A 14,468-nucleotide genomic window follows, 5' to 3' on the forward strand; every position below is an offset into this window, starting at 1 on the left:
ACTCACCCAGAGAGTTTCACCTTGGTGTCCCTCCCATCCTCCTCACCGCCGAGGGAGCGAGATCCCTCCCATACAGTGCATCCTCCCCTCTATGAGATCCCTACAACCTAGAGCAGAGAGAGAGGGGGAGGGGAGAATCCAGACACTTATCCCACTCCGACACGAGGTTGTTCAGTGCCCCAGAACATCAGCCCTTGAGTTTGTCTCCCTCTCCTCTCCCCCTCTCTCCTCCCCCTCTCCTCCCCCTCTCTCTCTCCCCTCTCTCCTGTTCCCCATCTCTCCCCCCCTCTCTCTAAGATCCCCCTTTTTCCTCCCCTCCCCCCCTCTCTCCCCCCTCTGCCTCCTCCCCCTCTCCTCTCCCCCTCTCTCTCCCCTCTCTCCTCCCCCTCTCTCTCCCCCTCTCTCTCTCTCTCTTTCCCTCTCTCACTCTCCCTCTCTCTCTCCTCCTCTCTCCCCCACTCTCTCTCATCTCCTCTCCCCTCTCCCTTCTCCTCTCTCCTCTCCCCTCCTCGCCTCCCCTCTCTCTCTCCCCCTCTTCTACCCCTCTCCCTGGCCCCCTCTCTCTTCTCCCCCCTCCCTCTCCCCCTCCCTCCCCCATCTCTCCCCCCCCTCTCTCCTCCCCTCTGCCTCCCTCATCTCCTCTCCCCCTCTCTCAACCTCTCCCTCTCTCCTCTCTCTCTCTCCTCTCACCCCTCTCTCTCCCCTCTCTCGGGGTCTCCCCTGTATCAGTCTCTCTCTCGCCCTCTCTCTCTCCCTCTCTCTCTCCCCCTCTCCCTCTCCCTCTCAGTTCTCTCCCCCTCTCTCTCCCCTCTCTCTTCCCCCTCTCTCCTCCCCTTCTCTCTCCCTCTCCCCTACATCCTCCCCTCTCTCTCCTCGTCTCTCTGTCCTCCCCTCTCCCCCTCCTCTCCCTCCCCCTCTGTCCTCCCCTTCTCTCCTCCCCCTCTCCTCCTCTCTCTCCTCTTCCCTTCTCTCCTCTCCTCTCCCCCCTCTCTTTCTCCTCTTTCTCATTCTCACTCCATCCTCCCCTCATCTCCCCCCTCTCCTCCCCCATCCTCTTCTCCCCTCCTCCTCTTCTCTCCCTCTCTCCTCCCCTCCTCCCCTCTCCTCCCCCCCTCATCTCCTCCCCCTCTCATTCTCTCTCTCTTTCCTCTCTCCCTCCTCTCCCCTTTCTCCAGAGTCCCTCCCTCTCCCTTTCCCTCACTCCCCTCCTCTTGGTCACACCCCCCTCGAGGGTGACGAGCCCTGACTGTCCTTCTCCAAAACCTCTGTCTCCCGATCCCCTCTCCTGGTTTGAGAGACCATTCCCTTGAGAAAGATAGAGAGGGAGAGGGTTTAGTCGCCTCAGAGAGAAGAGTCCCCCTTTTTCCCGTGTCCCCCCACTCTCGCCCTTCGAGCCCCCTGCCCCATTCCCTAGCTCCCTATCCATCATCTCCTCTCTCTTTCCCACTTGTGTCCTCCCCCTCCCTTTTTCTCTTCTCTCCCTACCCCCTTTTCCCTTTGGGCCAAGGGCCTTTCCAACTCTCTCCCTGCCTTAAATATGTGCCAATGAACTGGTGTGTGCCTCAACTACATTTTCTGTGGCATCCTGACTCTTCCACACGTATTCACCACTCTCTGGCCCCAGTCCTTGGTGTGTGATGTGTTGGGTGTACTCTCCTCCCACATGTTCCCCCTCACCTGCACTAGCCCCCCACTCATATTCCACCCTCCACCTCTCCTTTTTCATCCTCTGATTGTGTGTGTGTGGTGTGTGTGTGTGTGTGTGTGTGTGTGTGTGTGCTGTGTACCTGTGTGTGAGTCACTGTGTGTGTACGTGTGTGTTGTGTGTGTGTGGTGTGTTTGTTCCCTGTGTGTGTGTGTGTGTGTGTGTGTACGTGGGTGTGTGTGTGTGTACCGTGTGTGTGTCGTGTGTGTGTCGTGTGTCCTCCGTGTGTGTATCCTGTGTGGTCCGTGTGTGTGTGTGTGTGCTTGTGTGTGTTTGTGTGGCTGTGTGTGTGTGCTGTGTCCGTGTGTGTGTGTGGGGTGTGTTGTGTCTGTGTGTGTTGTGTGTGTGTGTGTGTGTGTGTTACGGTGTGTGTGTGTGCCCGTCCTCCCCTATGTGAGTGTGTGTTGGCAGTGGGTTGTGTGCTGTGTATGTGTGTTGTCCATGTGTACGTCCCTATATCCCAGTGGGTGTGTGTGTGTGTGTGTATGTGTGTGTGTGTGTGTGTACTGTGTGTGTGTGTGTGTGTGTGTGTAATGTGTCTGTATACCCCCCTCCATGTGTGTGTGTGTCCCTGTTGGTGTGTCATGTGTTGTGTGTAGGTGTGTGTGTGTGGTGTGTGTATCGTGTGTGGCCACTCCTGTGTGTACTTGTGGTGTGACCTGTGTGTGTGGTGTGTGTGTGTGTGTGTGTGTGTGTCCCTTCTCCTGTGTCGGTGGTTGTGTGTGTGTGCCTCTGTGTGTCTGGCCTGTGTTGTGTGTGTGTCCTCCTCCTGTGTGTTGTGTGTGTATGTGTTGTGTTGTGTTTGTCTTTCCCCTGAGTGTGTGTGTGTTGTGTTGTGTTGTGTGTGTTCCTCTCTGTGTGTGTGTACTGGTGTGTGTGTGTCGATGTGTGTGTGTCTAGTGTGTACTTTGTGTGTGTGATCCCTCTGCCCTCTGTGTTTCCCACTGTCGTGGTGTCTTTCTGTGTCTGTCCCCCCCCTGTTTTTGGTGTGTGGTGTCTGCTGTGTGTTCTGTTCTCCTGTGTGGGTCCTGTGTGTGTCTCTGTCTGTCTGTTGTGTGGTCTCGTGTGTGTTTGTCTTGTGGGGTCAATGTTTGTGGGGTCACCCCCCCCAAGTTGTCTCTCCTCTGACTTTCTCCTCCCCTGTCTCCTCTGGTCTGTGTGTGTTCTCCCATTCTGGATTGTTTCCTCCTTCCTCTCCCTGTTTCTATGTCTTTCCATTCCTCTCCTTCTTGTGTGTTCTTCTCTCCCTTCCTCTCCTTTTCCTTTGTCTGTGTCTGTGTGTCTCCTTCCCCCTCCCATCCCCCCTGTCTCTGTGTTAGTACCACCCTCTCCTTTCTGTCTCCCTCCCCCTCCCTCGACCAACTTTTCCTCCCTCGAGTCCCCTCTTTATCCCCCTTAACAATCTCTCACTCTTATCCTCTCAATGAGATTCCCCTCTTATCTTTCTAACTCTCCACTACCTCTCCAAGCCCTCCGCCCCATCCCCATTCTCCCTCCCTATGACATTCCCGCCATCCCCCCATCCACCTCCCGAACCTCCCGCTCTTCTCCCCTTCACTCTAGCTCCTGTCCTCCTCCTCCTTTCTCCTCTCCAAACTCCCACTCCTCTCCATGTGTGGTCCTCACCAGGGCCCTGTACAACTGCCCCTTTCCTCTTTGCTCCCTCCTCCTCAACTCTCCTCTCCTATTCCTACCCCTTCCCCCAGATCCTGCCCTCCTCTCCTGCATCAGAGAGAGAGAGACACAGTCTAGAGAATCCTCTCCCATGGGCCGAGAGAGAGAAAGGCGAGAGACACCTCTCAGAGGGGGGACCTCTTTTCCCCAGTCTCTCCCCTCCCCCCACACAGAGAGAGGAGTCCTCCCCTCTCCTCCTCCCCCACTCTCCTTCTCTTCCCCTCCCCTTCTCTCCCTCCTTCCTCTCCCTGGGGCCTCTCTAGCCCCCCTCCTCTCCCTTTCTCCCTCTCCTCTCCCTCTCCTCTCCTCCCTCCCCCTCTCCTCTCCTCCTCCCTCTCCTTCCCCCCTCCAGTTCCCCCTTTCTCTGCTCCCTCGCTGGTGGGCTCTCTCCCCTCCTCTCCGCTCCCCTCGTCTCCGAACCCTGTTACCACTATTCCCCTCCTCTCCTACGTGTTTCTATTCTCCCCTTTTCTCCTCCCTCTCTCTCTCCCCCTCTCCCCCTCTCTCTCCCCCCTCTCTTCCCCCCCTCTCTCCTCCTCCCCTCTCTCCCCTCCCCCTCTCCTCTCCCCACTCTCTCCCCTCCCCTCTCCGCCCTCTTCTCACGCTCCCCTCCCTCTCTCTCCCTTCTCCCTCTCCCTCCGTCTCCTCCCCTCTTCTCTCCCCCGTCTCCTCTTTTCTCCTCCCCTCTCCTCCCTCTCCTCCCTCACCTCTCACCCCCTCTCTCCCCCCTCCCCCTCTCTCCCTCTCCCCCCCCTCTCTCCCCCCCCCCCCTCTCCCCTCTCTCTCCCCTCCCTCTCTCGTCTCCTCCCCCTCTCCCCTCCCTCTCTCTCTCTCTCTCTCTTCTCTAAACTTAAACTTATTCCCAAACTCACCCCTCCCTAATTCCTCTCTTTTCTCAACTTCGTACTCCCTCTTTCCTTTTTTCCTTCTCTCCTTCCCTCCCTCCTCTCCTCTCTCTCCTCCCCTCTCCTCCCCCTCTCCTCTCCCCCTCCCCTCCCCCCTCCTCTCCTCTCCTCTCCCCCTCTCTCTCCCCCTCTCCCTCTCCATCTCTCGCTTTCCCTCCCCCTCTCTCGCTCTCTCTCTCTCCCTCCCACGCTCACTCTCTCTCTCTCTCTCTCGCACTATCTCTCTCTCTCTCTCTCTCTCTCTCTCCCTCTCTCTCTCTCTCTCTCTCTCTCTCTCTCTCTCTCTGTCTCTCTCTCCCCCTCTCTCCCTCTCTCTCTTTCTCTCTCTCCCTCTGTCTCTCTCCCTCTCTCCCCTCTCTCTCTCCCCCCTTCACTCTCTCACTCTCTCTCTCCCTCGCCTTCCCCTCTCCTCCCTCTCCTCTCCTCCTCCCTCTCTCCTCTCCTCTCAACTCCTCTCCTCCCCTCTCCTCTCCCTCTCCTCCCTCATCCTCTTCCCCCTCCCCACCCTTCCCTCTCCCACTCTCCTCTCCTCTGCCTCTCCTTTTTCTCCCCTCCCTCTCCCCTCTCACCCCCTCCCTCCCTCCCCCTCTCTCTCTCTCTCTCTCTCTAAAACTTAAACTATTCCACCCTCTCTCTATCTCTCTCTCGCTCTCTCCCTCTCCCTCTCCCCCCCTGCCTCTCTCCATCTATCTCTTCTTCCTCTCTCTCACGCCCTCTCACTCTCCATCCTCCCTCTCTCTCCCTCTCTTCCTCCCTCCTCTCCTCTCTCTCCCTCCTCTCTCTCCTCTCCTCTTCCCTCCTCTCTCCCCTTCTCTCTCTCCCCCCTCTCTCCCCTTCCCTCTTTCTCCTCTTCTCCCTCTCCCCTTCTCTCTCCCCTTCCCTCTCCTCTCACTCCCCCTTTCTCCCTCTCCTCTCTCTCCCCCCCTCCCCTTTCTCCCTCTCCCTCTCCTCTCTTCTCTCTCCTCTCCTCCTTTCCCTCTCCTCTCTCTTCCCCTCCTCTCCTCTTCTCCTTCTTTCCTCCCTCCCTCCCTCCTTCTCTCTCTCTCTTCTAAAACTTAAACTATTCCCAAACTATTTCTTAACTCTTAAAACTATTTCCCCTAATTCTTTAAGAACTTTCCCCCCCTCTCTCTCCCTCCTCTCTCCCTCTCCTCCGTCCCTCTCCTCTCTCCTCCCTCCTCTCTCCCCTCCTCTCCTCTCTCCCTCCCCCCTCTCCTCTCCTCTCCTCTCCTCTCCTCCCCTCCCCTCTCTCTCTCTCTCTAAAACTTAAACTATTCCCAAACTATTTTGAAACTAATTTAAAACTATTCTCAAACTATCGTGAACTTTATAAACTTTCCCCTCTCTCTCTCCTATCCCTCCCTCTCTCTCCCATCTCCTTCTCTATCTCTCCTTCCCTCTCTCCCTCTCTCTCTCTCCTCTCTCCCTCCCTCTCTCCTTCCCTCTCTCCCCATGCCCTTCTCCCTGTACTTGCTACCTCTCCCCGCTGACTGTGAGCTGCCAGTCTCTAGGCCTCTCCACCCTCCCCTCTCCTCTCCCTCCCTCCTCTTCTCGCCTCCTCCTACAGGGCAACAAGATCGAGGAGGTGGGCCTGAGGCCTTTCCCCCCTCTCCTCACCGTACTAGCCCTCCACTCCAACAACCTCAGCCTCCTGCACGAGTCGGGCCTGTCGGGCCTAGCGTGGCTGCAAGACCTGGATCTAGGCCACAATCCCGGCCTACTAACGTTAGGCCCCGGAACGTTCCGAGGCCTGGTCAGCCTCCGCTCGCTGCACCTGGGAGGCTGCGGCCTCCTCCAACTACCTCCAGGCCTCTTCTCCGGCCTAGTCTCCCTCCGCTACCTCTACCTCCACGACAACAGGCTTCCGGGCCTACCTTCCGGCACGTTCCGAGGCCTGGGGAACTTGTCTGATCTCTTCCTGTACGGGAACCGGATCGAGACTCTGCCCGGTTGGGCCTTCGAAGGGGCCCTGGGCCTCAGGAGGCTCCTTCTCCACGGCAACGGGCTGGGCCTGGTGAAGCCTGAGGCCTTCAGCGGCCTCTCGGCCCTCTCCACCCTCTTCCTGTTCGAGAACCGGCTCCAGACTCTCCCGGGAGTTTCCCTCTCTCCCCTCCGCTCCCTCCTCTACCTGCGACTCAACTCCAACCCCTGGCTCTGCGACTGCCAGGCCCTGGGCCTACGTGGATGGTTCAGGAACTACAGAGGGGCCAGTACTCCCGTCTCCTGCCTCCAACCGCCCTCTCTACAAGGCCGGGACCTGCGGGGGCTGGAGCAGGCCGAGTTCGGAGCCTGCCCGGGGGCCCGGACACAGTGGGGGGACGATGGGGCCTTCTGGAGTAGGCCTCAGGCTTCTCCGGGTCGCTGGGCCCAAGGCCTGAATGGATCCAGTGGACAGGAGGGGGTGTGGGGGGGAGAGAGGGAAATGTGGCTGCTGCCTCTAATGGTCTGTGTCTCTCTAATCCCACTGTGACTCTCTAATCTCACTGTGACTCTCTAATCCCACTGTGACTCTCTATTCCCCTCCCCTTCCCGACACCTCCCCATCACCGCTCCCATTCCTCCCCATCCCCTCCCCGAGAGAAACATGGCCGCTGCCTCTAATGGTCTGTGTGTCTCTAATCCCACTGTGACTCTCTCTCCCCCCCCCTCTCTATTCCCCCTCCCCATCCCGACACCTCCCCATCACCCCTCCCATTCCCCCATCCCCCCACACAGAGAGAAATGTGGCTGCTGCCTCTAATGATCTGTGTGTGTCTCTAATCCCACTGTGACTCTCTAATCCCACTGTGACTCTCTAATCTCACTGTGACTCTCTAATCTCACTGTGACTCTCTAATCCCACTGTGACTCTCTAATCTCACTATGTCTCTCTAATCCCACTGTGTCTCTCTAATCCCACACACAGAGAGAAATGTGGCTGCTGCCTCTAATGGTCTGTGTCTCTCTAATCTCACTGTGTCCTCTCTCTAATCGAAGAGAAACTGTGACTCTCTAATCCAACTGTGACTCTCTAATCCCACTGTGTCTCTCTAATCCCACTGTGTCTCTCTAATCCCACTGTGACTCTCTACCCCCCCCCACCCCCATCCCGCCCCCCCCCCCATCACCCCTCCCATTCCCCCACCCCCCCCCCCCAGAGAGAAACGTGGCTGCTGCCTCTAATGGTCTGTGTGTCTCTCTAATCCCACTGGGCCTCTCTCCCCCCCCCCACCCCATCACCCCCCACACAGAGAGAAATGTGGCTGCTGCCTCTAATGATCTGTGTGAGTCTCTAATCTCACTGTGACTCTCCCCCCCCCCTCACAGAGAGAAATGTGGCTGCTGCCTCTAATGATCTGTGTGTCTCTCTAATCCCACTGTGACTCTCTCTCTCCCCCCCCCATCTCCCGACACCTCCCATCACCGCTCCCATTCCCCCCATCCCCCCACACAGAGAGAGAAACGCGGCTGCTGCCTCTAATGTTCTGTGTCTCTCTAAACCCACTGTGACTCTCTCTCCACCCCCATCCCGACACCTCCTCATCACCCCTCCCATTCCACCCCATCCCCACATCCCCACACAGAGAGAAACTGTCTGCTGCCTCCCCCCTGGTCTGTGTGTGTCTCTCTAATCCCACTGTGAGTCTCTAATCCCACTGTGACTCTCTACTCTACTCTCTCTCCGTCACCAGTTCATCTGATGTTGAATAAATGATGTTCGTTGCTGAATAATTCATGTGTTGGTGTCGAACTTTGTTAGAGGCATCGGAGCGGAGAGGGGGGGGGGGGGGGGGGGGGGGGAGAGAGGGGGAGGGGGGGAGAGGGAGGGAGGGAGAGAGAGGGAGAGGGAGAGAGAGAGAGAGAGAGAGAGAGAGAGAGAGAGAGAGAGAGGGAAAGGGAATGGGGGAGAGAGAGTGAGAGAAAGAGAGAGAGAGAGAGAGAGAGAGACGGAGCGAGAGAGAGAGAGAGAGAGAGAGAGAGAGAGAGAGGGGGAGGGGGAGAGAGAGAGAGGAGAGAGAGAGAGAGAGAGAGAGAGAGAGAGAGAGAGAGAGAGGGAGAGAGAGAGAGCGAGAGAGAGGAGAGAGACAGAGAGATACATGGATGTGTGTACATGTGTACGTGTGTCTATATGTATGTATGTGTTCTATATGTATGTACATGTATGTATGTGTATATATTGTGTGTATGTTGCCTGGAGTGACGGCTCGCTGCCGTTCCGTTTGTCTTTTACTTTTTTGTGTTGTTTTCCGTTTTGTCTAGTTATGTTTCTGGTTTTTTTAGGCTGTTGTTTATGTGGGGAGGGGGAGGGGGAGAGAGACATGTATGTGTGTGTCTATATGTATGTGTGTCTCTATGTATGCATGTATGTATGTGTATATATTGTTTGTATGGGGGGGGGAGGGAGGGGAGGGGAGGGGGAGACAGAGGGAGATACATGGATGTGTGTACGTGTGCACGTGTGTCTATATGTGCCTGTGTTTATGTGGGGGAGGGGGGTGGGGGGGTGAGACGGGGGTTTGCTGTCACTCCCTTCGGGGGAATACAACCTTGTTGTCGTATCCCCCTTCTTTGCCTCCGTCTATGCTGAGGCCTAGCGGGACCAGCGACCTCGGGACTCTGGAGGCAGCTGACAGGACTCGTCCTGGGCTCGCTCCCGGCCCAGCCCGGGATGGAACGGTGGAGTGGCCCAGTCCGGGATGGAACGGGACTCCCACTGGAGTGGCCCAGCCTGGGATGGAACGGTGGAGTGGCCCAGCCTGGGGATGGAACGGTGGAGTGGCCCAGCCTGGGATGGAACGGCCAGCCTGGGATGGAACGGTGGAGCGGCCCAGTCCGGGATGGAACGGCCCAGTCCGGGATGGAACGGCCCAGCCCGGGATGGAACGGTGGAGCGGCCCAGTCCGGGATGGAACGGCCCAGTCCGGGATGGAACGGCCCGCCGGCCCGGGATGGAACGGCCCAGTCCGGGATGGAACGGCCCAGTCCGGGATGGAACGGCCCAGTCCGGGATGGAACGGTGGAGCGGCCCAGCCCGGGATGGAACGGCCCAGTCCGGGATGGAACGGCCCAGCCCGGGATGGAAACGGCCCATCCGGGATGGAACGGTTGGAGCGGCCCAGTCCGGGATGGAACGGCCCAGTCCGGGATGGAACGGGCCCAGTCCGGGATGGAACGGCCCAGTCCGGGATGGAACGGCCCAGCCCGGGATGGAACGGTGGAGTGGGCCCAGTCCGGGGGATGGAACGCCCAGTCCCGGGATGGAACGGCCCAGTCCGGATGGAACGGCCCAGTCCGGGATGGAACGGCCCAGCCGGGATGGAACGGCCCAGCCTGCGGGGATGGAACTGCCCAGCCCGGGATGGAACGGCCCAGCCCGGGATGGAACGGCCCAGCCCGTGATGGAAAGGCCCAGCCCGGGATGGAACGGGCCCAGCCCGGGATGGAACGGCCCAGCACCGGATGGAACGGTGGAGTGACCCAGCCCGGCATGGAACGCCCCCAGTCCGGGGATGGAAACGGTGGAACGGCCCAGTCCGGGATGGAACGGCCCAGTCCGGGATGGAACGGTGGAGTGGCCCAGCCCGGGATGGAACGGCCCAGTCCGGGATGGAACGGCCCAGTCCGGGATGGAACGGCCCAGCCCGGGATGGAACGGCCCAGCCCACGGCCCAGCCCGGGATGGAACGGCCCAGCCCGGGATGGAACGGCCCAGCCCGGGATGGAACGGCCCAGCCCGGGATGGAACGGTGGAGGGACCCAGCCCGGCATGGAACGGCCCAGTCCGGGATGGAACGGTGGAACGGCCCAGTCCGGGATGGAACGGCCCAGTCCGGGATGGAACGGTGGAGTGGCCCAGCCCGGGATGGAACGGTGGAGTGGCCCAGCCCGGGATGGAACGACATTCCCACTGGAGTGGCCCAGTCCGGGATGGAACGGAACTCCCGTGAGGGCGATCCGGTCCGGTGGCTGGGACAACGTTCTGGCGGCGTTGTCCAGAGTCCGGAGTTGAGCCACGGTCCAGTAGCTGCCTCCCGCTGGACAGGAGTGCGGCAGCTTTGACCACTCCAGCCCGCGGTGTTTGAACCGGCCCGTTCACGGGGTGCGTTGATCCACGGGACTGTCTGTACCATCGCCCGGTGGGGAATCGTCTCAACGCAGACGGAGAAGAGAAGAGACTGCAGACCTAATATTGTTGCCTCCAACACAGTGAGGAGGTGTTTGGAGAACTCACTGTGGTGGATGTTTAGTGTTGTATCATGAGTATAGAGTGAGTACAGCAGGGGGCTGAGCATTCATGAGTATAGAGTGAGTACAGCAGGGGGCTGAGCATTCATGAGTATAGAGTGAGTACAGCAGGGGGCTGAGCACTCATGAGTATAGAGTGAGTACAGCAGGGGGCTGAGCATTCATGAGTATAGAGTGAGTACAGCAGGGGGCTGAGCAGTCATGAGTATAGAGTGAGTACAGCAGGGGGCTGAGCAGTCATGAGTATAGAGTGAGTACAGCAGGGGGCTGAGCAGTCATGAGTATAGAGTGAGTACAGCAGGGGGCTGAGCAGTCATGAGTATAGAGTGAGTACAGCAGGGGGCTGAGCACTCATGAGTATAGAGTGAGTACAGCAGGGGGCTGAGTCCCCTTGTCCTGGACTTCCCCAACATCGGGAACAATCTTCCTGCATCTAGCCTGTCCAACCCCTTAAGAATTTTGTAAGTTTCTATAAGATCCCCCCTCAATCTTCTAAATTCTAGAGAGTACAAGCCGAGTCTATCCAGTCTTTCTTCATATGAAAGTCCTGACATCCCAGGAATCAGTCTGGTGAACCTTCAATTCAGTTTGTATGATTGTACATTTGTGTATTTATATGTACGTGTATGGATAGATGGATGGATAGATAGATAGATAGATAGATGATGATAATAATTAATGACTCTTTAAACCATTAAATTAGATATTTTATTGACACAGCAGGATGTTAATACATACCTCCCCCTCTCCCCCTACCCTCTCTCTCTCACCCCTCTCTCTCCCTCTCTCCCCCTCTCTCTCTCTCTCTCCCCCCCTCCTCTCCCTCTCTCCCCCTCCCTCTCCCTCTATCTCCCTCCCTCTCCCCTCTCCTCTCCCCACCTCTCTCTCTCTCTCACTCCCTCTCTCTCCCCCTCTCTCTCTCCCCCCCTCTCTCTCTCTCTCTCTCTCTCTCTCTCTCTCTCTCTCCCCTCTCTCTCTCTCTCCCTCTCTCTCCCCTCTCTCTCCCTCTCTCTCCCTCTCTCTCTCTCTCTCTCCCTCTCTCCCTCTCTCTCTCTCCCCCCTCTCTCTCTCCCTCTCTCTCCCCCTCTCTCTCCCCCTCTCTCTCTCTCTCTCTCTCCCTCTCTCCCTCCCCCTCTCTCTCCCCTCTCTCTCCCCCTCTCTCCCCCTCTCTCTCTCCCTCTCCCTCTCTCCCTCTCTCTCTCTCCCTCTCTCTCTCTCTCTCTCTCTCCCCTCTCTCTGCCCCAATCCCCCCCTTCATCCCTCTCTCCCCCATATTTGACCTCAGTTCCACACTGACACCCACATCAGGACTATGAGGGGGTTCAGATATTTTCCCCCTTGACCCCCTCCCCTCTGACCCGACCCCCTGGCGTTTGACCCGACCCCTGACCCCAGGGACGTCAGGTAGAGGTCAACCCGTTCGCGACCCATGACCCTTGACCTGCGGGCCTTGTCGACCCTAAAAGCCTCGCAGGGGGGAATAAGAACCTCCTTCTCTCCGGGGAAGGGGGAGAGACCCTCGACGGAGGCCCCGAGGGCCGTCCGGATGTGGAAAACGGTCCCGGCCCCTCCCTGGGCCCCAGCGAAGGCCTCAGCCACTTCCAGTAGGCCCGAGGCTGAGGTGAAACTCCCAAACTCCACTCTCCTCCCCGTGGAGGCCCAGAAAATGCCCCTTGCCCCTCGATAAACCACCTGGGAGACCCCAGGCCCCTCCCCGGCCCTCCTCAGGCTCCGCAAGGCCGAGGAGAGCAGTAGGCCCAAGGCTCGCAGCCTGCCGCAGGCCTCCGAAGCCTGTCGGCTAGGCCCGGCCCCCAGGCACAGGCGCGAGGCCCGGTTGAGGCGGAGGTAGATAGGCCCGGACGGAGGAGGGGGGAACTCGGAGGTGTAGGCCACAACTGACAAGGCCTCCTCTTCCCTCAGGCCTTTCGGCCCACCCCGGCCTTCCTCTCTCATGGCAGCCCACTCTCGCCCGGCCCGGGCCCAGGCCTGGGACAGAGACGGGTCGACGGACATCTCCTGACCCAGTGGGGAGATGAGAGGAGAGGGGGGCGAGAGGGGAGAGAGAGGAGAGAGAGAGAGGGGAGAGAGAGGAGAGGAGAGACACACAGGGGGAGAGGAGAGGGGAGAGAGGGAGAGAGAGGAGGAGAGAGGGAGAGAAGGGGAGAGAGATAAGGGATAGAGGAGAGGAGAGAGGGGCAGAGAGAGAGGGAGAGGGGAGAGAGAGAGGAGAGGAGAGGGAGAGGGGGGAGAGGGAGAGGGGAGAGAGGGGGAGAGAGAGAGAGGAGAGAGAGAGAGAGAGAGAGGGAGAGAGAGAGGGGGAGGAGAGGGAGAGAAGATTAGAAGGTGGAGGGGGAACCCGAGTGTAAAGGAGAGAGAGGAGGAAAGAGAGGGGGAGGAGAGAGAGGGGGGGAGGGAGAGAGGGAGGGAGAGGGGAGAGAGAGGGGGGAGGGGAGGGAGAGAAGGGGAGAGAGGAGGGGGAGAGAGAGAGGAGAGGAGAGAGATTGGGGAGGGAGAGGGGGAGAGGAGAGGAGAGGGGAGAGGGGGGTAGAGGATGAGGGAGGGGAGAGAGGAGAGAGGTGGGAGAGGGGGGAGAGAGAAGGGAGAGAGAAGAGAGGGGAAGAGAGTGGAGAGAGGGGGAGGAGAGAGAGAGAGAGGAGGAGGAGAGAGTAGGAGAGGGACAGGAGGGGGAGGGAGAGGGAGGGAGGGGGGGAGAGAGAGGGAGAGGGGGGTAGAGAGAGATGGAGAGGGAGAGAGAGGGAGAGGGAGAGAGGGAGAGAGGGAGAGGGAAATGGGAGAGAGAGAGGGAGAGAGATTGAGAGGAGGGGGGGTTGAGAGATGGAGAGAGAGGAGAGGGGTGAGAGAGAGGGGTGCTTGAGGGAGAGAGAGAGAGGGGAGAGAGAGGGGAGAAGGAGAGGGAGGGGAGAGAGAGAGAGGGAGGGGGAGAGAGGGAGGAGAGAGAGGGGGAGGGAGAGAGGGAGGGGGAGAGAGAGAGGGGAGAGAGAGAGGAGAGAGAGGGATGGGGAGGGGGAATGAAGAGAGGATTTAGAGAGACGGAGAGGGAGAGAGGGGGAGAGAGGGAGAGACGGAGGGGGAGAGAGGGGAGAGAGAGAGGAGAGGAGGGAAGAGAGGGAGAGGAGAGAGAGAAAAGGAGGAGAGAGGGAGCGGAGGAGAGAGAGGAGGGGAGAGAGGAGAGGAGAGGAGAGAGGGAGAGGGGACGAGGGGGAGAGAGAGAGAGGCGAGGAGAGGAGGGGGGAGAGAGAAAGGGGAGAGGAGAGAGAGGGGGAAGGAGGAGAGAGAGAGAGAGGGAGGAGACGGAGAGGGAGAGGGGGAGAGAGGAAGAGAGAGAAGGGAGGGAGGAGAGGAGGGAGAGTGGGAGGAGAGAGGGAGAGAGAAGGGAGGGGAGAGAGGGGGAGGGGAGAGAGAGAAAGAGGGAGAGAGGGGGAGAGACGAGACGGAGAGGGGGAGAGAGGGGAGGGGGAGAGCGAGGAGGGGGAGAGAGGGGAGTGGGGGAGGATAGAGGGAGGGGGGGAAGTCCGAGGAGAGGGGGAGAGAGGGGGGCGGGAGGAACCCCAAAGTGTACGAGGGCATGTATTTCTCCCAGAGAGACACAACAAACATCCATCTCGGAAGGATTCGGCACACTCAAAGCACAATCGGACATTGTGGGGAAGAAGTGCCGAAGGGACACACAACACACGGCAAACAACAAATGGGCATAATGATCTCGGCCTCATGCACACACAGGAACGACACTCACCACACACACACGACACACACACACACCCACAAGAGAGCACACACAACACACACACAGTAGGGACACAACACATGGAGGAGACACAGACAGGAGGGAGGAGAGCACACACACACCACACACGCACGAAAGACACACACACAGGGCATACATACACACACACAAGAACACAACAACACAACAGAAGGAGGAGGAGACACACACA

The 14,468-nt window shown here is 58.9% G+C and overlaps 2 protein-coding genes across 2 annotated transcripts; one reads left to right on the forward strand and one right to left on the reverse strand.

Moving 5' to 3' along the window:
• Window positions 1-1,193: 1,193 nt before the first annotated feature.
• On the forward strand, window positions 1,194-6,825 carry LOC129716030 (reticulon-4 receptor-like; the record flags this gene model as incomplete). Its single annotated transcript, XM_055665903.1, has 2 exons — window positions 1,194-1,232; window positions 5,726-6,825. Coding segments are annotated over 2 exons (1,068 nt in total), but the record flags the coding sequence as incomplete, so codon positions are not given.
• A 4,949-nt stretch (window positions 6,826-11,774) lies between these two features.
• On the reverse strand, window positions 11,775-12,534 carry LOC129716031 (erythroblast NAD(P)(+)--arginine ADP-ribosyltransferase-like). Its single transcript, XM_055665904.1, has one exon. The coding sequence runs from the start codon at window positions 12,520-12,522 to the stop codon at window positions 11,791-11,793; it is 732 nt and encodes a 243-aa protein (XP_055521879.1). The 5' UTR covers window positions 12,523-12,534; the 3' UTR covers window positions 11,775-11,790.
• Between the last annotated feature and the right edge of the window lie 1,934 nt (window positions 12,535-14,468).

This window comes from Leucoraja erinacea, unplaced genomic scaffold (assembly GCF_028641065.1).
Source record: "Leucoraja erinacea ecotype New England unplaced genomic scaffold, Leri_hhj_1 Leri_1619S, whole genome shotgun sequence".
Classification (NCBI taxonomy): domain Eukaryota; kingdom Metazoa; phylum Chordata; class Chondrichthyes; order Rajiformes; family Rajidae; genus Leucoraja; species Leucoraja erinaceus.